General features: G+C 41.1%; 1 protein-coding gene across 2 annotated transcripts in view; it reads right to left on the reverse strand.

Annotated features, from left to right (window-relative positions):
* Unc13c (unc-13 homolog C) overlaps positions 1 to 26500 on the reverse strand; it is a 427364-nt gene that overhangs the window by 274750 nt on the left and 126114 nt on the right. Inside the window, exons 4-7 of one of the 2 annotated variants that reach the window (XM_050125822.1) lie at positions 12772 to 12850; positions 11214 to 11219; positions 9556 to 9627; positions 1356 to 1575 (exon numbers count right to left, since the gene is read on the reverse strand). In XM_050125822.1, the coding sequence (XP_049981779.1) occupies positions 1356 to 1575; positions 9556 to 9627; positions 11214 to 11219; positions 12772 to 12850 (377 nt within the window). The remainder of the gene's footprint in view (positions 1 to 1355; positions 1576 to 9555; positions 9628 to 11213; positions 11220 to 12771; positions 12851 to 26500) is intronic. The other variant, XM_050125813.1, reaches the window with a different exon arrangement.

A 26500-nucleotide genomic window follows, 5' to 3' on the forward strand; every position in this document is an offset into this window, starting at 1 on the left:
AGATTAACTTCATGTAGCCTTCTCAATATATCTCTGGGGTAAATTTTATTAGCCATATTCATTCACATATTTAGGAAAACAAATTTGTGGGTGATGGAGGAGGGTCATTGTCTATGTGTTACTTTCATTGGTTAATAAAGAAACTGCCTTGGCTTTTGATAGGACAGCAGCTTAGATAGGTGGAGTAGACAGAACAGAATGCTGGAAGAAAGAAGGCAGTGAGTCAGTCGCCATGATTCTCCGACCCCAGATGGATGTAGGCTAGAATCCTTCCTGGTAAGCCACCACCTCGTGGTGCTACACAGATTATTAGAAATGGTTTAATCAAGATGTGAGAGTTAGCCAATAAGAGGCTACATATAACGGGCCGGGCAGTATTTAAAAGAATACAGTTTCCATGTAATTATTTTGAGTAAAGCTAGCTGGGAGCCAGGCGGTGGGAAGCAGCCCGCCGCGCCAACTACATGTGGGAAATTAAGAAAATACTACTAGGGTCATATGCCTAGATGCATTTACCTTTAACATTCGAAAACAGGAGCCCCATTTCCAACATCCATACAGGGAGTGCAGAAGAATACCCCATCAGGGAGCAACAGATAGAATGGGAAAAGCATCTCATAGCTCTAATGTCAGAAGTGTGTCCTGACCGCAGCTTAAGTAACATTATATCTGGTCACATCACAGAACTGTTAGCAGAACAGACTGGAGGTCACTTTGAGGATCTACCCTAGCTGAGGATACTAATGCTGTTTCAGCATGACAACTCCCTCTAAGGATTCCAGCCATGTCTAATTCCTACTTCAATCCTGTGGGGATGCCCTAGTTAGTTTTCATTGTCTCCTTGATACAATCTAGAGTTACCTGGGAAAAGGGAACTTCTGTTGAAGAATTGCCTCAACCATTTTGGTCTATGGACGTATTGGTGAAGGACTGTGTTCATGGTTAACTGATATAGGAGTGTCAAGCCCACTTTGGGTGGTGCTGTTCCCTACGCAGGTGCTCCTAGGCTTTCTAGAAAAGCTAGCTAAGCACAATCCAGAATGAGCTAAAAAGCAACATTCCTCTTTGCTTTCTGCTTCAGGTTCTATTTGAGTTTCCATCCTTGTTTCCCTTAATGATAGACTGTGATCTTCAAGATGAACTAAACCCTATCTTCTCCATGTTTGGTCAGAGTGTTTTATCACAAGAGAGAAGAGAACAAGAGTGGAGGATATACCATCAACTCTATGACTAGATGGGCCACGAGTATCTCTTTGCATATGTGAGAGGAGAAAGCGCATGCGTTATGTTGATGACGGGGGTATGGAGGTCTAGGGTGAAGACACATGGCTGACTTCCTCAGCCTGAGCACTCACTCTGCAGACAGTCGGCGTTCAGGAGGTCCTGGCACTTCTCGTGACATTTCACCCCACACTCCAGACACTTCATGCCTTGCCTCGCGATGCCCCACAGCAGCCCTTCACACTCGTAGCAATAGGTGGGCGTGGTAGCGGTCCAGACCTCAAAGTTGTGTGGGGTGGTGGAAGAAATGGGGTAAATCAACGCCTGCAAGGTCTTCTTGAAGACGTGCATTTTCTGTAAAGAGGAGAACAGAAACAAGCAAAGCAAGTCAGGGGATTGGGGAAATCTCAACACAAAACAGGCCATTTTACCTGAACTTGCGATTTTGTGAGAGACAGAGATTTTGATGAAAGTAATGAATTTTCACCAGTCATTCTGCTTGCCTATTATTCTGTTTTAAGATCCAGTTTGGTTATTTTAGCTAAAGAGACCCCCAATAGTCCTCCAGACTGGATGTGGTTCTGCTCTCACACAGGTTCTTCCACAGCTCCCCACGGCACTAACCACCTGCTCATGACTATACCACAAACTCAGAGAGGGCAGGGTTGAATGTTGAATATCTTATTATCCTCAGCAGTACTCAGAGCCAGATCTAGTCCCTGACTTTCTAACTTGAAACACTAATTTACATGACTAACCTTACTGGCGCATAGTAAAATCATTAAGTATATGGATGGCATTCTTGATGCTAGCCACAACCCTCTAGAAATATTCCCATGCCACTTCAGATTCTATCCAGACCTTTCTTTCCTGACTGGGGGACCTTGCTAATATTTCACTCTTCAAACAATGCTTTATGCAAATTTGTTCTGTAGTGAATGGTTTTCAACACACATTACTTAGAAATGATTTTTTTAATATTTATTTATTATGTATACAATATTCTGTTGTGTGTATGCCTGAAGGCCAGAAGAGGGCACCAGACCTCTTTACAGATGGTTGTGAGCCACCATGTGGTTGCTGGAGAGATGGCTCAGTGGTTAAGAGCATTGCCTGCTCTTCCAAAGGTCATGATTTTTTTTTTAAATCACCAATTCTTAAGAAAAGTCTTGCTGTAGATAAAAGTTAAATCTGACTGGTACTGTCCAGGCAGGTGGTTATAATAGCCACTGGTGAATCACAAAAAAAAATCACCAATTAGCCAGAGTGATTTAATAAAAGTATGTAATACTTAAATAGATTCCTTTGGGTAATGGCTTGTTGCCAATCTATTTTAAAACTTTGAAACCTTTTACAACAGACATTACATTCTAAAAGACATGTGTTTTCAAACCATAATAAATCACATGCCCCATAACATAATCTATCAACTAGAAAGACACTGAAATCAATAATAAAAATTACACAGTTACGTTTCTTTTTCTCTGAGCTAGGCATGGTTCGATGCTTGCTTTTCCAGTGTTTTATCTATGTAAGAGTAGGAAAACAATAATATTATTTTATGTTGCTTAACAGATAAGGCCATTTTTAGTATGTTCAGACAGCCCTTTGACTCTCTAAAGGGGAGTAAAAACTGTGTCTTAAAAAGCCTTGAAGAATAAATACGTTGCTCAGACCCTAAACAAGTGTTGGGTTGAAAAATCTCCATGCTGAGAAAGAAACTGAGGTGTTCCTTTAATATGCTATCTTTTGAAGTGTCAGGACACTGGACAGGAATAAATAGCCTTTGCTATTATAAGTATCAGAAGAATATAAAGTGACTCTGAAAAATAAAGCAGTCAGGCTTCTCGCCAAAAGCAGCGAGTGGTGTCGAAAGCCGCCATCAGCCCGCCATCTGCCAACGTTAATAGAACACATCAGGAGCGAAGCTCAGCAGCCTCCATTCCACGTTCCTCCTCTGTCTTCTGCTATGGTACTAACTGGTGAAGGTCCGTTTTCATGGAACTCTATGGGGTTCCCTCGCGAGATTATATAAATTAATTACATACTCCAAAAGAAAAGTAAGATTCTTGTTTGAAGCACCCAGTGCATACCTTTCCAGAAAGAAGGGCACGACTGTCCTGCGGCACACACACATTTACTATTCATAGACACAAGCATTAGTGGCGTCCACAGAGCAAACACTGTGTACAAAGTGACCTTTTCAATATCCTTTGTACAGGAAGACTCAACACCACTACAAGTTTACGAGTGTAAAAACAGACACAATTTCAGAGTGAATTAATAAACTCATTTGTATAATCATCATGTAAAGCTGGCAGGAGATCTTGATATTTATTTAAATCAAGTTTTAGTAGAGTTAAAAAACAAACCTAAATCTTGTGTGTGTATGTGTGTAAAGGAAAGATTGCAAATAATACGATTTTACTTATATAAGAGATAATTTACTTGCAGTAGAGATGTTAGTTATCATACCCTAAAGGAATTTGAGGGCGTTACTCCAAAGGAGGATACAGTGGGTGATGTGAAGGCCACAGGACAGTACAACACATCATAGAATCTGTCATCTGTTTCCACATGGGATATAACTCAAAAGCAAATTCATGTAAGTATTTCAAGTATTATAAATGCCAATCTTTGATTTGGGAGTGATTTCTTATTAATAAAGAAACTGCCTAGGCCCATTTGATAGGCCAACCCTTAGGTAGGCGGAGAAAACAGAACAGAATGCTGGGAGAAAGAAGCTGAATCAGAGAGTGGCCATGATTCACCCACTCCAGGCAGACGCAGGTTAAGATCTTTCCTGGTAAGCCAGCTCGTGGGCTACATAGATTATTAGAAATGGGTTAGATCAATATGTAAGAGCTAGCCAATAAGAGGCTAGAGCTAATGGGCCAAGCAGTGTTTAAAAGAATACAGTTTCCATGTAATTATTTCAGGTAAAGCTAGCCGGGTGGCGGGAAGCAGCCCGACATCTTCATTACAACAAATCTTTCTCCAAATCAAGATTCCAAACACACATATGCATATTTGTATATGCACATTTGAAGTATCCAGAGAAAACTGACTTGCTAAGGAGCCAAACCTTGTCTGAATTTTTCTACAAGGAAAAACTGTAGCCACATTATTGTGGAAACTATAAAGTTTTACCTCCTTGGCAGAGACTGAATTTTCACAATTCATCTGGCAGAGGCCATGAAAAAATGTCTGACGTGGACCACATGGTGACCAAGGCTGCCTAGCAAAGCTCCAGCGTTTCAGCATTGCAAATCCCTCCTCTCCAACACCTTTGTGCTTTTATTATTAATGGTTCTCACTATATGCTATGGGAGCTTCCTTATTCCTTTTCATTTGGGAAGTTTGCATGGACTTTGGTGAAGGATGAAAATGTATACAATGACAGTCTCTTTAAACAAAGTAATTCTTTGGAAAAGATTCTTGCCTCCATGGAACCAGATAGCAAAATAACACTACCTACTCCCACACAAAAATTCCCACTCTCCCCCTTCCCCATTATGGAAAGTTAAAGATTTACTAACTGGGCATACCTGATCCCAAGGATGAAAAGAACCCAATCAAGAAAAACAATGGGCCCAGACCCAGAGCCTGACGTTATTAAGGGCAAGAGTTCAGTGAATAAGTATAGAATAGTGTCCGGGATTAGTTGCTTACTGGATGAATGGCAAGATCTGGTCTGCCCCACAAGGAACAGATTCTGTTAAGGAGTTAGACTGATTGCTCCCTCCTGCCATCAGGCGTATACACTGAAGGACTTAATGCAATGGTATAATGGAAAAGAATAAGATATCAGGCCCTTCCTCTTTTGGGAGTTTATGAGGGGAGCAGCCCTGTATCATAAGACTAAGGCACACAGGAATGCAATTAGGAAACAACTCAATGCTTGCTGTGCTATGTGGTACAAATCATGCCCCTTGAGGAATGCAAATCACTCGCTCTTACAGGTTTGTTTCTCGGGACTCAGTGTCTGACACCTCCTGACCACAAGGGCTGAGACCTTGCAGGAGGAAGTGTAAGAGGGCACGTGGCTGGGTTTCTGAGTCTTAGGGGACAATAGGCCTCTCAATAAATAGTCACTGAGCTCACTGTTCCATTGCTTCAAGAAAATTGTCATGATGACGATGGCTTTGAATTTATGCTCATGTCAGGTGTAGAAGGTTGTCTTCTCTACTGATGCTGCTGTCGTGGCCTGTGCTAAGAACTATTCCCAGGCCTCACACCCACTAGGCCTGCGCTTTGCCACTGACTAACAATTCCGAGCTCCTTTTTCTACATTTGAGAATCCAATACTACTTAATTGAGTGTATACTTAAGATTTGTAAAGACATGTGTCTTGACAGTCCTATTATTATCTGTTTGTATATTCTCAATTTTGTAAAATCAGCACTATAAGAAATTCATCTTTGACTACTCAAAGTTTTCTTTCTTTTCATTGTTTTCAAACCAATCTTTATTTCCTCCATCCCTTTCCTGTCAATTTTATTTTATTTTATTTTATTAAGTTTGAGACAAGGTCTCATCTCTATAGGCCAGGCTGGCATCATACTCAACAGCAGTCCTTCTGCCATAGCCTCCCCAGTGATGGAATCGAAAGGCTGAGCTACCATACCTGTTACCATCAAATTTATTTCCTTTGTTAGCTGGTTTTGATTCATTCTTTACTTGCCTTGTATTTACTTTGAAACTGATTTCCTAATTTATAGGGTTGAACCTATATTATATTTTAATTGCTTCTATTAACTGTACAAAGGGGATTTATAAAATAGAGGAAGTAAACATCAATAATTATACATCCATGTGTGCATTCATTTTGGCAATAATAAATGCATGGTCCACACATTATTTTATACCCTTGCTGTGTCACATAGGACAGGATGTACTCTTCCTAAGAGCGATGGTTACCTCCTTCCCTGACACCCACTGAAAACAACCAGCTCCAGTGGGGTTCAGAGTCCCAAAGAGGAGGCCTAAAGTTGGCAAGGGAAGGAGATTGACACCATCTGAGGCTGTCTGCTTATTGACCATAGGCTACACCTTATAGACTCTATAATTGCATTATAGTTTAGCCTTATACAAAATAGAAAGCAGACTTAGTGATTCTGGGGTGAACACAGTCATCATCAAAGCCAAGTCGAGAATCAGTGTTTAAAGACCATGACTGCAGTTGCTACATGAGATGAAAAAATGCAAGAGCCATACAACCACCCTCAAATAAGCATCCAGCTCTGGTGATTTAAGGCAAGTTTGGCACAACACCTTACTCATGCAAATGGTCATAGATCTGGAAAGAGGGAAGCTCTGATTGCTTTTTTGAAGCTAGTTTAGTACAGGTATCATGAGTATTCAAGAATATGACAAACCAAAGGTTATTTGGATTTATTAATGTAAAAATGTGCATAAGAAGGTACCTATACACACATATATTATATATGTCTATGTGAATATATAATATATAAAATATATTTCATATTTGTGTAATATATATATACAGAAAACAATAGATTTATATTGGTAAACATATTAAAAATTCAAGGCCAGGAGAGTGTTTGTGAATTGCCTGAGGTCTTAGAGTTAGTAAACTGGGAAACTGGGTTCCCAAGAACCTCAAGCCAAAGATTGTGCTCCTAAGGACCAGAGGATGCTGCAGGAGAGATGTCTCACAGATGAGGAGTGCTGACTGCTCCTGCAGAGGACCTAAGTTTGGTCCCTAGCAAACACGTGCTTAAGAACAGAAGTCAGTAAGGGTGCTGGTGAAAAGACATGATCTTGAACTGTGTCATGATTGCTAATTTCCATGTCAGCACTTTGAGAAATGTCTCTAAGCCTCATCTGCAAGGAGAACAGGAGGTGTTCTTGTGCATGAAGCTGACTGTCCAGTGTGTTACTGTAGACATTAGAGCCATTTCCTATCTTGGACGAGATGACTGTGCTTTTGACCATCCCTCTCTCTAATACTGAAATGCCACCGTCTTCTGCTGTTTCCCAGGCCAGCATATCATCCCCTTTGTGCACAGGCAATGCCCTGGCTTTCTGGTTGAGAGTGCCCAGGAGGACTTCAGAGATGCAGCGTGGAAATCGTTCTCTTCAGCATTTATGTCATTTGCCCGTGTAATGACCGAACTCGACAGCTTGTCAGGAGTGACATTTAATATGCCTGCTCTACACAAGTCATATTTCATTACTTTTCAAGACAGGGGCCCCAGGGAAATGAGCTTGATGGATTTGAGAGGGAGCTAATACAGTCTATTCATCCGCCCAATGCTCCAGACAGGTCTTCAGCTCAGGGCTCTGTTCACCAAGAAAAGCAGTATTTTTAGATTGCTGACAAATAGATTGATAGGTAATTTACTTCTGAAAGGAAGATGTTTTCCTTGTCTTGGGTCTCAGGAAATTCAGAGGCATCCAACTCACTTCTATTGTTCACTGTAATAAGTATTCATATTTTAAATGAAATGGTATATTGTAGCAACTGAAAGATTCACAAGTAGGCTCTTTGATTGTGGTGTGTGTGTGTGTGTGTGTGTGTTTGTGTGTTTTACCAGGGATTGAATCTAGGGTCTATGGCTAGGTAAATACTCTGCCACCAAGTTATAATAGTAGAAGGAAGTCATATTTTTAAAATAAGAGAAAACAAAAATGCAGAATTTCTTAGCAAAATCCTTCAACTTTATTTCCTCAGAAGAAAATGACCAAAACACTTGAAATTCAGTAAGAGTTTTTCTCTTATACTGGAAGCAGAGAATTTCATGTTGTATCTAAATTATACTCAAAATATTACAGAGTATCATAAATAAAAGTCCCTGAGAATGCAACCACAGAATTTCTAATCATGTACCACAACAGAAAAATGTATTAAGACTATAGCCATACCTCCCTGCCTACACCTCCTTAGTGTAGTCTCCTCTGAACTGAAGCTAAGTAGGGAGTGACCAGGTTAGTGCTTGGGTGGGAGAAAGGGCATCAGTGGGCTGCAACCCATAGATATTGAGATGAATGTGTGCAAGGAATAGCAATAGTCTATCTCTCCACACCTCTGAATGGGTAGTTGTGTGTGTACATGTGTGTATACATGTGTGTGTGTGTGTGTGTTTGTGCGTGCGCAGGGGCTACATCTTATAGAAAGATACAGGAAAGAATTTACAGATGCAAGAAGACAATAACAGGAAGCAGAGAGAAAAATATGAAATACGTTGTAAGTAAATGTCAAGTATAATGACAGTAAGAGGTGATATGCCATGTTCACAGAATTTTTGTCCTGTGAAGATGGCAGATAGAGAAAAGTTAGAAATATTAGTTCCTATAAGAATGGACCCTGAAACATGTCAGGCAAATCCCCGTCTGGGTGAGCAGGACTGAGCCCCTGTTACAGGACAGCCAAGGCACACATTGTTAACTAGCCTCTCTCCCCAGGCTGTACCTGGAGCCAATTCCACCAGAACTGCTGGGAGTGACCAGCTCTCAGCAGGTTTCAGAGCTCCCTCTGGGCTTCTAATGAGCTAGATTTAAGAATCGCTGACCTAGATCTTGGCATTCTCCTTGTGTCTTCTAAGCAGGATGGTTTGTATATCCAACAAGACCTTATAAAACATCTACCTTGTGCCCAGCATTGTTCTAAGTAATGGTGATGAGAATTTAATGAGAACAATGAATGGCACACACGACTGCCTTCCAGAGCATCAGAGTCCATGCGGAGAAGTCATGCGAAATCCTCATATCCATTGTAATAAGGAACAGAACAGTAGCTCATTGGTGTTTTTCACTAAGGTAGTGTTAGCCAAATGATAAGCACATATGCATTCCTTAATTCTCTGTTTTGCTACTACTTCACTTTACATATAAAAATATTCATTTTCTGGCATCTAGTGGCCTGACTATAGTATAATATAGCATAGCACAGCATACCACACCATACTATACGATACTATACCATACCATACCATACCATACCATACCATACCATACCATACCATACCGGTCACAGTGAAATGTTGGAGAAGGAAACTAGCAATTCAACCGAAAGAGAGATGCTGCTTTAACTTAAGGGAAACTTCAGTGTAAAATAGCTTTAGGGGTTTTCCAGGGGAAGCAAAACAGATAAATGGTTTCAGTGTAGAAGAACAGCCATTAAGACCAAAATGTGTGTGAGCGTCATCAGTAGTGAAGCCGGAGCTCGCAGGAAGTTTAGTTGGGACCAACCAGACTTTCCTTGTGTCACTCATGGACATTTGGCCACACATGACACGTGAGTATCTCAAATAGAATAGCTATGCTCCTGGGGGTCTGCTCAGTACAGTTAGTAACTGGCAAGGCACCTACCAGCTCCTCATTGTTCAGTGATGTCCTGATGACCATAGCAAGTGACAGACCAGATTTCCGGGCAGCCAGGGTCTGAAATAGACAGGATTATGACTGATTAATATATGGCAAAGGTGGCTTGCATGCATTTCAGAAGGCAAAGATGTAATAATGCTAGCTGTCACTGTTTTAGTAGAAAAGGGCTTTGCCATCCTACCACTATGAATGGAACTCAATGACTGTTAAAACCAGAGACCCCTAAACTTGGGCATTTGAGCCTTCATGAAACTGAAGTCCATCCAAGCGATACAACTACTTAAAGGTTTCTGGAATAGAAAGATGCTTCTAGAAGTTTGCTGTTCCCTGGGGTACAGTTATAATCTGTCAAGAAACATGTGCACTGATGTTACCCAGCCTGACTGGAGAGATGATCTGAGCTGTACCCGACACGGCAAGACTCCTGGGGTGTTTCCTAGAATAGTCTTCATATCTAGTGGGGATATATCTCTCGCACACCCTTATCAAGTGAATGAGCACCCAGATGGACATCATCTTCAATAGCATTCAAGACCTTTCCATTTCCACTCTTATAAACTGAACTGTCACTATCTGCTTCCTACCCAAACACCATGCTATCAGAAACATCACTGCTACAGAGAAATTTAGAAATCGGGAAACCTGATGAGATATGAACATGCCATCCTACCAGGAGCATAGGGAAGTCAGGTGGGAACAATGCATCTCTTCAGCCCCACCTGCTCAGAAACACCTCAGGGTAATGATGCCACACGGATGAAGCTACATGCATGCAAATAGATAAGTTACCTCGTGTCCATCTTCTGCCCACAGTGCCAACCTGAAGAGGGTCACTTTTGAAGGTTTTACCTATGATCATTGTACTCTTCACCCCTAATAACTATGCCTACACATTTCTGTCACTGGGATAAAACATCTTATGGAAGAAAGGTTTATTTGGCTTATAATTCCAGCTCTATCGTATTGGGGAAGTCAAGGCAGGAACTCAAGAGGCTAGTTACATCACATCCATAGTCAAGAGCAGAGATAAAATAATGGCAGCCTGATTTGCTAGCTTCCTCCTTCTTTTTACTCTCCAGACTCCCCTACCTTAGGGAATGGTGCCACCCACCAAGGGCTGGATTTTCATCTGTCACTTATTGATTAATTGTCCACAAGCTAACCTAATCTGCATAATTCCTCATTAAAACTGGCTTCTTAAGTGATTCTAGGCTATGCCAAGTTGATAGTTAAAATTAATCAGCATGAAGTACTTCTTTCTAATTTTGTTTTTCTTACATTTCTTTTGTATTTAGTTTTGCTGTATATATATATATATATATACTTTTTAGCTTCACAGAACTAAGCTTGATGTTAGATTCTTGGAGAATTTCACAGTACACTCAGATCCCATGTGTGTATGTGTGTATTGCTAGGTAGCCCTGGCTGGCCTAAAACTCATTATGTACACCAAGCCCAAACTCATGGACAGTTCATCCCTATCTACCCTCTGGGTGTTGGAATTACAGGCACATATGGGAACTAAAACTTATTCCAGACTAGCTCTATTTCGCCACCTTGCCCTCTTTTTATCTCATGAATAAAATGAGTGTGTGTGTGAGAAGATGAGAGAATGATGATGAAACAAATTGAAAAGCACTTACCATGGCCTGAAGAGTCCAGGAGCAAAAGGAAACAACATTTAAATCATTAAACATATGAGAAATGGGTAAAGCATGAGAATGTTCCCTTAGCATAACAGAAAATTCCCACACTGTCCTGACAAGAATTTGAGCTAACTCCATCATGTGCCGTGCTTTCTACTGCAGGATCATACAGGGTTCCATCTTAATTAACTATCATTTTGGAGAATTAGTTTTAGTGTGTGTGTTTGTGTGTGTGTGCATGTGCACATGCACACCCATTAATGCAGGTGCCCACAGAGTATAGAAAAGGGTCCCAGACTTCAGAGCTGGAGTTACAGGTGATTGTGAGACACCCGATACGGGTGCTGTAAACCAAACTCTGATCTTCTGCAAAGGTAGCATTTACTCTTAACCACAGAGGTTAACCTCTAGCCCTGTAACATTTCATTTCAAAACTAAAGTGACTGCCTTTAGTGGTTTTCTTAGCAAAATCAAATGTTGCTGATATACAAATTATTCACATTGATGCTAAAAGTGATATTAATTTTTTGTATAAAGTAAATTCTGATATTAAATTACTAAGAGTATTAAACACCCATAGAAAAATTTAGCTTTTCATGGCCCAGAATCTTGTTTTGTGTATCGCCCCACTTAGCCTGTAAGAAGTCTGGATGATAGAATAGAACAATAGTATTTGACATTCAGAAGGGCTTTTCCTTTTAAGATTTATTTTTCAATTATGTGTATGTGTGCATCTGTATGTGTATGCCACAGTATGCATGTGCCAATAGAGGCCAGTAGAGGGCAGCAGATCCACTGCAGCTAGTGTTAACAGGTCTTTGTTAGTCACTCAACTTGAGTACTGTGAACCAAGAAAACTCAGGTTTTCTGCAAAAGCAATTAGTGTGTTTAACCATTGAAAGATCTCTCCAGGTCTAAGCTTGCTTCTCATGATAGAGCACAGACCACTGTCCCACAGTCAGGTCTTGGCATTTCTGAGTGGTCTCAGAATTCCTCCTGGCAGGAGGGTGAGCTCTTCAGAGTTATGTTCAGGACCAACACAAACCTTAATGATTTCGAAACAGCAATCTTCTCTTGACGGAAGAGCTTAGTCATCTAGCTAGACTCGTTTGTCACATGTAAGAAGATTGGTTAGCACCATCTGTTTCCATTGTAAAGTCTGGAGTCTACTGTGTTGAAGTGAAGAAACCCAAAGACAGCTTTAAACTTTGTAAATTAATCTTGTAATCCTTCACAGTATTGATCATCAAAGACCAGCTCCAACAGCTTACTTGTCTTCTCTGCTAGTTCTTCTGGCTCAGTTTTAAAGTCCGTTTAACTAAAAATGTGTAATTTCCACTGATGTCAAAAGCAGTTGAAAGGTTAGAGTCATTTCTTTCATCAGATGCATTTTAAAAAAAAATAATGAATGTGTTAATGCTGGGCAGACACTGGGTTTGCATACTTTACCCCATGAAATATTTATGAGCTAGGTAGTCAATGAGAAAGGCTTTACATTTTAACAAAGGAAACATCAGGGCATGCAGTCAGGGAGAATTAAGCAGGAGTAACTCACCACATCCCGTACAATAGGCAATGTTTTTTTCCTGCGGAGATCAGGCATGCTATCTATTCCATAGAGTCCACGCCCAGCCCTGAGTGGGGACAAAAAAGCAATGATTTCAACAGTTGAAATGACATTGTACGAAGAAAAAAAAAAAGTCCCCACTGTTTATATAAAGGCTGTGAAAATATCAAGTGGAGATCATTGTTTTCAATTCATTTGCAAACCGGTAAAGATCCAAGACTCCAGGTTTTTGTTCAGGGTGAAACTCCAGCTGCTGCACCTGCTGATAGTTTGTTGTTGTTCTGCGTGCTACGTTGTCAGCCACTCAGCTCCACAATAGCGTTTTACGAACCATGGACAAATTTTAAGCACTAAACCGTTGGCTTCTCTTACCTGAATTTCTCTCACAAATAAATACATGGGATTAAAAGATTTGCTATCCTTTATTTTGTAACCGTAACAAAGGTTAGGTCAGCTGAATATTCATCTTGAGTCTATTGATTAAATGAACTTCTAAGAATGCAATTAATAAACAAGTGAGGGAAATACTACGGGGCTGGCAGCATGGCTCTGTGGTTAAGAGCACTTACTGTTTAAGCATGAGGACTAGAGTTCAAATTCCAGCACTGCTAAAAGCTAGATGTTCCCTAAACACCTACAACCCCCTATCTAAGGTGGGGTATGGAGACAGGAGGATGGTGGACAAGGCTTGCCTTGCAAATGCAAGCCATAGGTTTAGGGAGAGACTTTGCTTCACAGGAATAGGTGGAGAAGTTCAGCAGAGGACAGCCCGTCCCTTTTCTGACTTCTGTGTGTGTACACATGTACACTCTGAACATGCTCACACACACATACACACACACATACACAGAGAGACAGATAAAATATATCTTTAAAAACTTAATTGCAAAAAAAAACAAGTGCAAACTGCAAAATTGAATATGTGTAAGCTAGTACAATCCTCTGTGTGTGTATGTGTATGTGTGTTTGACTATGTATGCACAGAAAATATATAGATGGCTCTTGTTCAAATTTAAAGTGCAGTTACCTATATAGAATGAAAGCAGGTAAGAGAATAGAAGGCTCACATAATGATAAGTGGTTTTCAAACAATGTATCATTTTATATATGTATAGTGGTTAGAATAATTTTAAGAAATACATTTTTAATTAATTAACTTAATTTTTAAAAACAATCTTTTCTCATTTTAGATACCAATCCTAGTTCCCACTCCCTCCCCTCCTCTGATTCTCTCCACCTTTCACCTCACCTAACCCCTTCCACTCCTCAGAGTGGGTAGGGCATTCATGCATGGGGGGTCAACAAAGTCTAGTGCATCACTCTGAAGCAGGACCAAGGATAACTCTGAACTTCTGATCCTCCTGTTTTTACCTCCCAAGTGCCGGATAACAGGTCTGTGCCACCATGCCTGGATTATATGATACTGGCGATCAAACCTTGGGCATCGTCTGAAGGTGTTCTACCAACTGAGTTACACCTTAGCTCCGATGTTGGTTTCTCACTGCGCCAAATCGAGTCATTCTGCACTGCCAATTAAGTTCTAAAATCTGATGACAGTGTCTCCCTATGGGGACGTGGTCTATAAATCTCTGTTGATGCACATCTGAGGACCAGCCTCCTCACATAAGCAGCTCAGCTCCTGCTGATTGAAATGGCCTGGCAGCTCTGCCTTCATGATGGACTATAAGAATTGATGACAGGTTATTGGTATTTTAGAGGCCCATTTCCACTGACACAAAAATGGCCTCTGCTGTGACATTTAGCTTGACAGGGGACAGCTTTGTCTTCCTGGAATTTTTTTCTCCCAGCTGTCATAGTTTTAGTTTCAATACCTTCTGTAGATTCAATTATTGGTTTGGTAATTGTAGACAAATAAATCATCAAATTTATTGTACAACTCATAAAATAGTACTAAAAGTAAACTAGCAATGATGATAAAGCAGCAATGAAGGGATCATAGAGGCACAGTTAAGCTTAGAGACAAGCACCAAACGATGCTGGGAATGTGAAGCTCGGGGATGCTTCCTACGGATAGCAAAGCACCAGTGTTGGAGAGCTGCTTTGACCCTTGGCAGCTGCAGCTTGAATGTGGCCCTACACGGAATCATGCGCTTTCTTAAAAATATGAGGCTTTAAAAGACAACTGGAGCCGGGCGATGGTGGCTCACGCCTTTAATCCCAGCACTCGGGAGGCAGAGGCAGGTGGATCTTTGTGAGTTCGAGACCAGCCTGGTCTATAGTGCTAGTGCCAGGACAGGCTCCAAAGCCACAGAGAAACCCTGTCTCGAAAAAAAACAAAAAAGAAAAACAAACAAACAAACAAAAAAAGATAACTGGACTGCACAGTTCAGGAACTTTGTAGATGACATTGAGTCAGTCACACTGTCACAAGGTTGGACATGTCTGACTTAAGCCATAGGATAAAGGAGAAGGGCAGATGTGGGCAGAGATCTACATGGATGGAAGAAGAGAGATGAGGAGGGAGTGACATGCTTGGCTCATGAGACCCACGATCCTGCTTTTCACAGCGTGGCGAAGATGCTAACCCATGAGCCAGTTGTGTGGCCTGAGCCTATTGTCCCAGATAATAGGAGATTCTGATGGAGGGACAGTGTAGTTGAGCCCAGGGGTTTAAGCAATTCTGGACAACATAGAATGAGACAATAATTCAAGAAAAGAAACTGAAGTCAAGCAAAATGAAAAACCAAAAGACCCCACCTCAAAGTCCCCCAAACTGAATAATGGTTAGCTACTTCCCAGAGTAATTCAAACTGGGCACTCTAGGCCATGGGTTGTAACAGTCACAGTGAGTCAGAGCTTCAGATTTGGGTTACAAAAAAGTGGTATTGGTGGCAGCAACTTTTTCTTCCCATTCTCTTCTTCTTATTCTTCCTCCTCCCCTTCTCCTCCTCCTCCTCCTCCTCCTCCTCCTCCTCCTCCTCCTCCTCCTTCTCCTCCTCCTCCTTCTCCTCCTCCTCCTCCTCCTCCTCCTCCTCATTTTGCTCCTTTTCTTCTTCACTTNTCCTCCTCCTTCTCCTCCTCCTCCTTCTCCTCCTCCTCCTCCTCCTCCTCCTCCTCATTTTGCTCCTTTTCTTCTTCACTTTTTAATACCAGAATAGCATTTTGTCTCCATATTTTCTGCTTTATCATTTGCTTTTAATTGACTGATAATTGTGTATATTTTGGCATGAAGCATATTGTTTTAATCTATATGTAATTTTCAATCAGGTTGGCATCCACCATCTTTCCATCTGCGGTTTGTGGTGTAAATATTGAGTGCTCTTCTGAACACTAGAAAGCCGCAGACTAGGAAAGAGAAGAAGACCCATAAGCTTACTTTTCTTCACACCCATCTTCACAAAGCTCACTAACAAGCTCTTAGTATAAGTCCCTAAATTCCTACCTTCTCCACAGCTCACAAGCACAGAGATCTCTTGCTATGCAAAGCAGTTTTAACGGTATTTTCTATATCATTCACTCCAATTTTCGGCTGTGATTCTAAGAAATGTCTCCATGTCTCCCTGTGAGCCATAACAATATGAAGTATACATTAGCTAATAACTTCTACAGCACTGCACATCCATCATACTCACTGCTGCCTTCAGATATCTCAAAATGTTTTGACTTGTAAATAATATAAGTGCCACGGCCATATCAAGAAACACGGTCAATTAAGACGATGATTGAGAAAGAGATTGTATTAACAGCTGTGTTGTACAATCGAGCTGTGTGCTTTATTTTCTATCAATTGTCATTAATTTTTTTTGCCCTGTTTTCTTACAGAGTATGATTGAAATTGCCAGAAGATTTTCAGAAACTTAAGCTAAACTGACAGACATTTGAGAATAAGTTTCACACACTTCATGGGTCTTTTTTTTCCTGTCTTGTGACTGTTTTAGCAGAGAGTAGACATAAAAAGACCTAATCTGGTACCATAGAGGCCAGACCAAGTTCCTTTCAAACTGGAGTCGTAAAGCCATCCAGTATGAGTGTTGAGACCAAACTTGGGGAAGCTGTAAGAACAGTAAGCAATTTTAACCACTGAGCCACTACTTGAGCCCATGAAATAAATTCATTTGTGTGTCTGTGGGGGGAAGGATTTTTTTAATTCTCTCATATTACATCATGACTATCAAAATGGATTCTTAACCCCCACAGATAGGCCCCTGTGATTTCATTTAAGATCAAGTATCTATTTCTTTGTACTTTTACAATTTCATTATCACTATAAAAAGGTTATATATAATATATTAAAATGAAATTATATATATATATGCTTATCCATCTAGCATTAATAAAGATTTCCTGAAACTTAGACCCCAGGCTAGGTGTGTGGCTTGATGGTAGAGTTCTTGCCTATGAAGATGAGGCCTAGATTCTCAGCAGTGAAAAATAATAAAGTCTGCTCACTGGCTTCACAATGCAACGAGCATACTTAATACCTCCTGTAACTCTATAAAATGCAGAAGCAATCTCACCAGGAGAGAGGTGGGCAAGACTAAACTTTTAAAAATGAGAAAGACTGAACATTACAGTGGGCACAGGACTGGCCTTTCAGAACGAAGGTCAAGGGCAGTACTTGGGCTAGACTCTGTAACGAGGGGGTCAGAAGATGCCGAAACATCTGGTAGACCAGTAAGCAAAGAAGAGGACTCATTTTAGGTAGATGCATTTTAATGACAGCACTTTAGCTGTTGTTGATTGGATTACCGTGGCTCTGAGTGCAGCCAACAAACTAGCTAAAGACGATTGACAATTAGTGTGGGGCTTACCAGGCACCAGGTACAATGAATACAATTACAATTGACATTGACATTCACATATAATCCAAAGCATGTGGATTTCCTGTTCTTCTAAGGGATTACTAGGTAGTACTAATAACTACTTCCCTCATTTTAGGAATGAGAAGCGGAGAATTAGAACCCTTCAGAATCATTTGGAAGGCACTACCCAACGACAGTGGTAGAATTTGAGCCCATACCTGAAAGCATACCAAGCTGTAACAACAACAAGACAGGATCATCCCATTATCAATCACAGCGATGAGTGAGGCCACAGCAAATTCAATTTGACAGTTCATGACACTGAAGTCAGACAGCCTGTCTGTGTAGATCACACAGCTGATAGAGCACTGAATTTGACTTTACTGCAGGATTATTCTGCCTTAGTCCTCATGTGTTTATGGGCAAAGTAGGCTCTGGCCGGCATGAGGTAAGCGGTCTGCCTGGCCGAGCCAGAGTTCTGGATAATATCTAGGTTATTTTCAAAATATCTCATGAGTTATTATCTTCAGATTAGAAAACACAAGCAGAAAATTTCCTGAAAGGACATTTGCTCTATTATATAAGCTTTGAAATTATTATTATTTGCTTTTTGAGATATGATATTACTATAGAGCCAAGGTCTTCTAGAACTCTCTGAGTAGCCCCCAAATGCCTTAAAATGTATGATCTTCACTTATGAAGTGTAAGGGATTACAGGCATGTGCTACAATGCATATTGTAAAAGGCTTAAATAAATGTTATTTTAACTGTAATGCCAGTAACTGTATCTGGTGGCCTTCAGTGTAGTATTCTGATTAAGTATGCAATATATATTATAATATATAATTTATTTTATGTGAATGGATGTTTTGTCTGCATTTGTGCATGTGCACCATGGGCATGCAGTGCCTATGGAGGAGAGAAGAGAGAATAAGATCCCTGGGGAGAGTTATAGTTGGTTGCGAGTCACCATGTGAGAGCTGGGGCAACCGGTATTCTAAACTGATGAGCCATCTTTCTAGCTCTAATAATGTTCTTGAATAGACCTAATAACATACTGAACACATGGAGACTGGAAAAAGAACTCCAGGAAGATGCTAGGAGAATACAACATGAAAAACAGCAGACAGTATATGAAAACTGCTTAGCATTTCTCATCACCAGGGCTTCATGCAGTATCCTCAGGGGGGTCCATTACACCTGCTCAAATGGCTGTTATCAGCAACACAAAAGTGTGGTATTGTGAGGAACATTGAAGATGAGGAACTTGCACGCTTTTGTGGCTTGTAAAATAGAATAGTCATTGTGTGCAATAGTACGAGGAGTCCTCAGACAGTAAACAAGCACAGTGACAGTAAATGAATGAAAACTTGATTACTGCGATCTAGCCATAGGAGGTGGCATAAACTTGCCAAGAGATATTTGTGCCCCTTCGTTTATTGCCGCCTTACACAGAAGAGCAGAAATGATGAAATGAATGTAGGTTCCACATGCAGATGAATGACAAAGGAAAGGTGGTGTGTCACAGAATGCTATCTGGCTACAGAAGAGGAAATCCCAGTGCTTGTGACAATGAGGATGACTGTGAAGGAGACCAGGTCTCTCTAGAGGAGGAATTTAAAAACGTTGACTCTGCGAAATGACAGTTATCAGGATCTGGGTTGGGCGGCACACAGGTGGAGCCAGAGAAATACTGGTTAGAGGATATGAAGTCTGAGTGAGATACAGACACCATGATGAATAGAATTAATATATCATGTTTTTTTTCACAAATTGCTGGGTGGATATTAAGCATTTTTATTAAAAATATTAAGCATGTTATATAATGTATATTACTTAGGTATAGTTATCATTCTTAAGTATATATATATATATACACTTCATCACTGTATATAATGAAAGCACAAGTAGTTTGTTCTGTTGGTTAAAATATAATAATCAGAGATAAGATTATCTACAAGGAGAAAAATAGGAAGCATTTTTCCTAAAGGTTGATCTTTTTGAACATAAGACGAAGTGGTTTGATTTCCATACGAGGATAGCTGATGACTAACAGGCTTATGTCCATTGAATAGCTGATTTCTGTCAGATATCAGAAAACAGACTGACTCTATACAAAAGAGATGTTACATTAATTGAATTCCTAAAAAAATGATGCCTAGCACTTCTGATTAATTCTCCAAGACAGTTGTTGGGATAGCTGTATGATTCATTTTCTTAGAGTCAAGGAACGTTTAAGATTGTGAGAAATTAATAACGAGTCATTCTAAATCCCTTCAGTTTAATCCTTTAGTGGTTAATGCATAATAATGCCTCCCTTCTTCACCCAGTATTAATTTTCACACCCATTTAACACAACTGTTCTGACAATAATCATGCATGTCCCTACTCTCTGAATGTAAACTAGCCAACACGTTCCCTTCCCACGCTACCAATGTTTTATATTATTGTTAAGAGTGAATAGCTGTTAGAGTGTGTACTCACTTAAAGTGGATATTGGATATAAAGCAAAGGACAACCAGGCTACCATCCTCAGCCCCAGAGAAGATGGGTAACAAAGATGACCCTAAGAGTGATGCACGAATCTCCCTGGGAAGAGAAAATAGATGAGATACCTTGGGTAAACTGGGGGAAGAAGGAAGGGGATGGGGGGATGGAAAAATGATAGGTGATCAGGATAGCCAAGTTGGAAAGATATGGACAGGGAGAGCAATGAAATAGATATCTTGATAGAGGCAGTCATTATGAGGTTAGAAAGAAACCTGGTGCCAGGGAAACTTCCCAGAACCCACAAGGATGACCCCAGCCGAGACTCCTAGCAATAGTGGAGAGAGTACCTGAACTGGCCTCCCCCTGTAATCAGATTGGTGACTACCCTCATTGTCATCACAGAGCCTTCATCTTGTAACTGATGGAAGCAGATGTAGAGATCTTCAGCCAAGCACTGGGCCGAATTCCAGGAGTCCAGTTGAAGAGAAGGAGGAGGGATTATATGAGCAAGGGGTTCAAAATCATGACAGAAAATTTATAGAGACAGCTGACCTGAGCTTGAGGGAGCTCATGGACTCTGGACTCCATACAGACAGTTAGGGAGCCATCATGGGACTGAGCTAGGACCTCTGTATCTGGGTGACTTGTATAGCTTGGTCTTTTGTAGGGCCCCTAGCAATAAGACCAGGACCTGTCCCTGATGCATGAGCTGGCTCTTTGGAACCTATTTCCTATGGTGGGATACCTTGCCCAGTCTTGATGCAAGGAGGAGGAGCTTGGTCCTGCCTCAACTTGACATACCATGCTTTGTTGACTCCCATGGGAGGCCTTACCCCATCTGAATGAAGATGGTGGAGGAATGGATGGGGAGGGGTAGAAGGGAGGTGGAGGAAGGGAACAGGAGGAGAGGAGGGAGGGGAACTGTGGTTGGTATGTAAAGTAAATATAAATAAGCATAGAAACAAATAAATAAAAATTTACAGAGTCTTTGCCTATGTAATTAAAGACCCACTCCTAATACAGAATTCAACACTAGTTCCTAAATGCATTTTGAGGTCACATTTCATCACACCTAAGACTTCATATTATTGCTCACAAACGAGAGATGCTCAGGGCTTCAGACAATATGGTAGTCCATCTTTTCCTACAGTCTAACAGGAGAGCAATGAATTGACACAGGCAAAGACCCTGCCTCTAAGCCGGAGAATCTGAGTTCAATACTAGGGTCCCGCATGGCAGAAGGAGAGAGTCTAGTGCTGGCTATTTCTCTCACCTGCCTCTCCCCACATCTTTTAGTTGTAAATATTCTAATATTGTTCCTGTAATCTTTTCATCGATGTTTTTGCTATCCAGCTTCTCCATTTGGCTCCTTGATTCATTTTGCCCTAAACAAAGTGGCTGTGTCTACCCTCCTGTAAGTATTCAGCCATGACGCCAATGTGATAGGGTGTGTGTTTTAAGACCGGCCCAGCAGTATTGTTCGTTGCACGGAGGAGGACAAATCAAAGACATAGAGATGGTCTATGGATGGTCGAGGTAATGCCATAATTCTTGATGGATTCTTTAATGAGGGTCACAATGGAGGTGGTTGCTCCATTGTCTTTTCCAACCCTCCATTCCACTTTATTGGGGTAAAAAACCCCAATTTGAACCGCTATAAAATTTTAAAGAATAAATGGCCTCTATGTCACAGACGCTTTGTATTCTACTAAATTACTTTCTCCTTTCTTGGTCATTTGACCTCATAAAGCTCTGTAATGCTAAATTAACAATTTAGACAGGGACCTCTGGATCTAGTTCTCTCTCTCTCTCTCTCTCTCTCTCTCTCTCTCTCTCTCTCTCTCTCTCTCTCTCTCCTTTCTCTCTCTGTCAAATCCATATTCCTTTGAAGCACATTTTCAGAAGCATTGACTTCCTTCTTATTTATCTTTACATCATTTTTGAAAAGCTAATGGCATTTAAGGTTTTTGAAAGAGATACTCAGGCTATGAAAGATTACGATTCTGGAGGGAAAGGGGAATGTGCATCATATTTCCAGTGACTAAAGCTGGGCTGGAGAGACGGCTCCGTGGTTTAGACCAATTGCTGCTCTTCTTGATGACCTCTGTTCGGTTCCTAGCACCCATACCAGGTGGCTCACAGCCACCTGTAACTTCAGATGCAGGGAATCTGGAACCCTCTCTGGCCGCTGTGAGCACCTGCATACAAAATACACACATGCACACACTCCTACACAGTCATGTGAAATAAGAAATAACCCCCCTCCAAATCACAGTACTGACATAGGAAAAGAAAATAATCTAATGGTCCTCTGTATTTTTATGAGATAAAACCTAAACACAGCTTTCGGTGGGTTTCGTAGGTAGGGATAACTGAGGACAATGTCAGCTGTCAGAGATTAACTTCTAACCACTCAATCACTATATCCATATATTCTCAAGTCTCATTATCTAACAAATTGTTAAGTAGACAATGTAGCCTTTTCCAGAACTTTCAGTTCCCCATATCACCCCCTTTTATTTATCCTGTGGTTTATAGGTACCCAAATAACCCTCATACATTACTGTATGCTGCTGAGCAGAAAATATGCAACCCACACACTTTATCATAATTAAGCATCAATTACTATTTGGAAACAATTTCCCCTAAATTAAAACTCACGCTAGATAGGGTCTCCCCTTAGAGAGCCAACATTCAAACTTCCGTAGTAATTGTGAAATTGTGTGTGCTTTTGTACCTTGGCTTGGAGCTAATTTCCTTAGTAATCTTTTCTGGGAAATCTCTGGCTCCATTTACACACAATTTGCAAAATACAATCATTTGTAATTAATGGAAGGCCAGCTGGTTAATAGGCTAGACCCAAATGTCGTTAAGTGGAATCAAATATCCAATAGCAAAGAAACTGTATTTCTTAAAACCTGAAATCGTAGATTCCCTTTAATTATAGTTTGGTAGATGCCTGCTGCATATTTTAATCCCTGAAAAGTTTAACAATCAAAGCCTCTCCCATTAGTGTTGAGAATCCAGCCAAGCCCCAAGGCAAGCTTGAAAGCTATTAGGTGGCCTTTTCTGGCCTTCTCAGCCCAACTCCCTCTGCTTTGTAGACCATGTGTCTAGCAACCTTTCTCTCGGAGCTTCTGGTTTCCTGCTGGTGAGGCACCCCACCACCAACAGGAGACACACTCATCTTCTCTGAGTAGCTCCAGGGCAAGGCCTTTCTGGCTTGCGCACCTCAAGGACAGACCGAAGATGAGTGAGAAAAACAGAAACTCATCTCAGGGATCCCCGTGTCCCCAGATAAGACCACGGGTCAAGTCCTGGTTATGCATGGCATGCTGGTTATGGCAGAGCTGCAAGGAGAGTGTAGGATTCTTAGGGTACAGTCAGCATCACCTATACACTGTTGTGGTTTTAATCACTGTTGAGCAGGGGTGAGTGCTATGGGGATTCCAATAAATATGGTGCATAAACTATACTGTAGTTTGCCATAATATATCAAGGCAGTACAGTTTTTAAACATTCCTATGAGCAGGAACCCCTCCACCCTTATGCTTCACCTTGGCCATTCAGTCTGTCCCTTCACCTTCCTGGGTAAGTGATTGACACTCCTGTGATTGACAGAGCGCTGGCACCTGTGTAATAGAATTCTCTTTCCTCCCTGAAGGTTTGGAATTGACTACCTCGTCTGTTTGGCAAGCTACAAAAATAATTATGTGTTACAAAATAATTCATCTGCAAACCATGCCTGTGCTCCAGAAAGAGATTACCCAGGGCTGTGTAAATGACAAGAAGCTTAGTCCACAGACTCCCATTGCAGGCTCTTAAATACCTGGATTGAAGAGGCAAAGACCAACCAATCATGTTACCATTGTGCCCAGTTCATTCCTCTTAAGATACACATTAAATGATGAGCTAACTATATGTCTTTTCATATGACTGCTCAGATGACAGACTTTGTCAAAACCAGAAGCTATATGTATTCACTTTCATCTCTAGTATTTATAATAGGGCATTACATATATGTCTTAATAAATAAGAAAATTAATGAATGGAAGAATTATTTTTTAAACTACTCTTTATATATTGAAGCCAACATGTCCAGATATGAATGTACATCTACCTGGAGGTTGGGTATTTCTAAAGTTAAAGATTGCCTCAAATTTCCTTCCTTCTCAGTGTTCAGATGATTGTTGTTGACAGGAATGTTTGTGTGGTCAATGGAGAAGTCAATTCGTTGTTTCTCTAGGTCAAACGTTCTTGCTGGTGTTACCACTGGGGTGTTTTCTGTCCTCTTGACAATCAGAGGCGAAAGTGAAGAATCTAAAGTGTTCCTTAGAGAGGCACCTGGCACTTCAGGTAGAGTGGCTAGGAGCTCACACCCACCCCATGGTGGGAGGACAGCTATTTAAACAATGACAAACCCATCTATGTTGAGCTTAAGAAGAGGAATCATTCTGCTAGCAAGCTGCCAACTAGTATTCTAGAATTTTTATTCAAAACCAGCCTTTGACAATACAAACATAGGCATAACCAGAATGAATGGGGAAAGGACACAAGAAGACACCTAGTGGGGAAGCCTTTGCTTTAGGCAGTTGCCAAGGAGACAGCTGGCACATCCCTCAGTTTACAGTCCTTTTTCCGTAAGTCTAGATGCAAGAGCGACGTTCAGCGATACTATAGGATTCCCTGATTTTAGAGAGGAAACACCTGCCAGTGGTATAGGTGGTTTCTAGGAAACAGACTTCCTGGACATGGCCACACAACAAAAATTAACCTGAGGCTTTCCTTGGCATGCGCGCCTGCCTGCAATCTAATAGACCAATTACATAGGTGCCCCTTCAGCAACCTGCCTGCTGTTTGCCCAGACCACCTAGGACGTACCTCCCTCCTCAGCACTTGGCATGTTGAAGGCTTTATCCCTTGATTACCCTCCTTTGGGAAATGATGTAAAGAAGACACAGGGCAGCCTGATTTGCTAACTGTAAACATTTTAGTAAGGGAGCAGGTATGGTCACCTTCTACCAGCACCAAGTCCCTGGTGTCATGGCTTAGTAACATGGCCCTTGGGGGAAAGTAAAGCATTTGAAACAGTGCTGATTGGGAACTTATATTAAATAGTGGGGCTGTGGGAATGAATAAAGCAACAAGATGCAATGCCAGCGCTTCCCTGTCTTATAACTTGAGGACAATGTGTCAGAGACTGCTGACTTTTGGCTGCTGCTCCAGTGCCATTGCAGGTCATGAAAACCAAGATGCCCTTGGACCTGCAGTTCTGGTCACAGGGTAGCCAGCACTGATGTGGACTCACTCTCATCCCCTCCCACTTTTTTCCAGATGTGGACTATTCTAAGAAGCGAACTATCTTTGCATCAGTTCTGCTCACAGTGAGGCACAGCAATGGACAAAGCAGGATCTGGGGGAGGTGGTTCCACGTTGCATAGTTCACTCAGCGGTGTATTGGTGATGGCCCTGTAGCCCTGGACAGCAGACCAAACACATGCTTCCTCACTTCCAGCTCAGATCTGCCGTAGCCGTAGCTTGCAATTTAACACAGTTGGATAAGACACACTAGGAAAACGGGTAAATGCGACAGAGGAGGGTCTTTCCATGGAGAGCAGGTTGTAAGCTATCTGCCAGCACACCTGTGGCTACATCTCTGGCTCAAGCCAGTCAGGTGTTGCTATAGCTTGTTATGTCACGGACACCTACTTCCTTTGCCCTCTTCAGCCTATTGTTGATTGACACAGGCCCTGAAAGTCTTTCTACGTCTTGTTCATACAAATATTCCACGTTCTTAAAATTAAGCATCTTGAGGTCAGCAAGATGGCTCAAAGGGTAAAGGATAGTGCCAGCAAGCTTGATGACTTGAGTTTGATCAACAGGACCTACATGATAGAGAGAACCACCCCATACAAATTATCTTTGAACTTCATACATGCATTATGGTACATATGCATACACACATACACTAAATAAATAAATATGATAAATGTATCTGAGAAGCTCCAGTAAAACAGTCTAGTCATGTGATTTGATAATGACTTGAGTGCGATGTTCTTTGAAGATGATTTCCGGATTGAAGTCACTGCAGCACTGAGTATGTTCCTACATTATGCTCAGGGTCCAAAAGTGTAAAGTTTGAAAGGAAATTGTTCTCTTGTGTTTCTGGGTATCCTGCTCATAATGCCACTGAGTGATTTCTGTGGCGCTTGCTTCTCTAGAGTAGAGGACGGATTTATCTGCTCATCAATACAATAAATAATATGGCTCTGTGAGACAAAGTTTTCTTCTGTTACTGTGGAGATTTGAATGAGATTGGCCACTATAGGCTCGAGTATTTGAATGTTTATTCTGCAGTTGGTGAAACTGTTAGGGAAGAATTAGGAGATGTGGCCTTGTTAGGCAGGAGAGATGTGTCATTTGGGGTGGGTTTTGAGGTTTAAAAAGCCCATACTATTTCTAGA

This window comes from Alexandromys fortis, unplaced genomic scaffold, assembly GCF_014885135.2.
Source record: "Alexandromys fortis isolate MF-2015 unplaced genomic scaffold, M_Fortis_MF-2015_v1.1 scaffold_22, whole genome shotgun sequence".
Classification (NCBI taxonomy): Eukaryota; Metazoa; Chordata; class Mammalia; order Rodentia; family Cricetidae; genus Alexandromys; species Alexandromys fortis.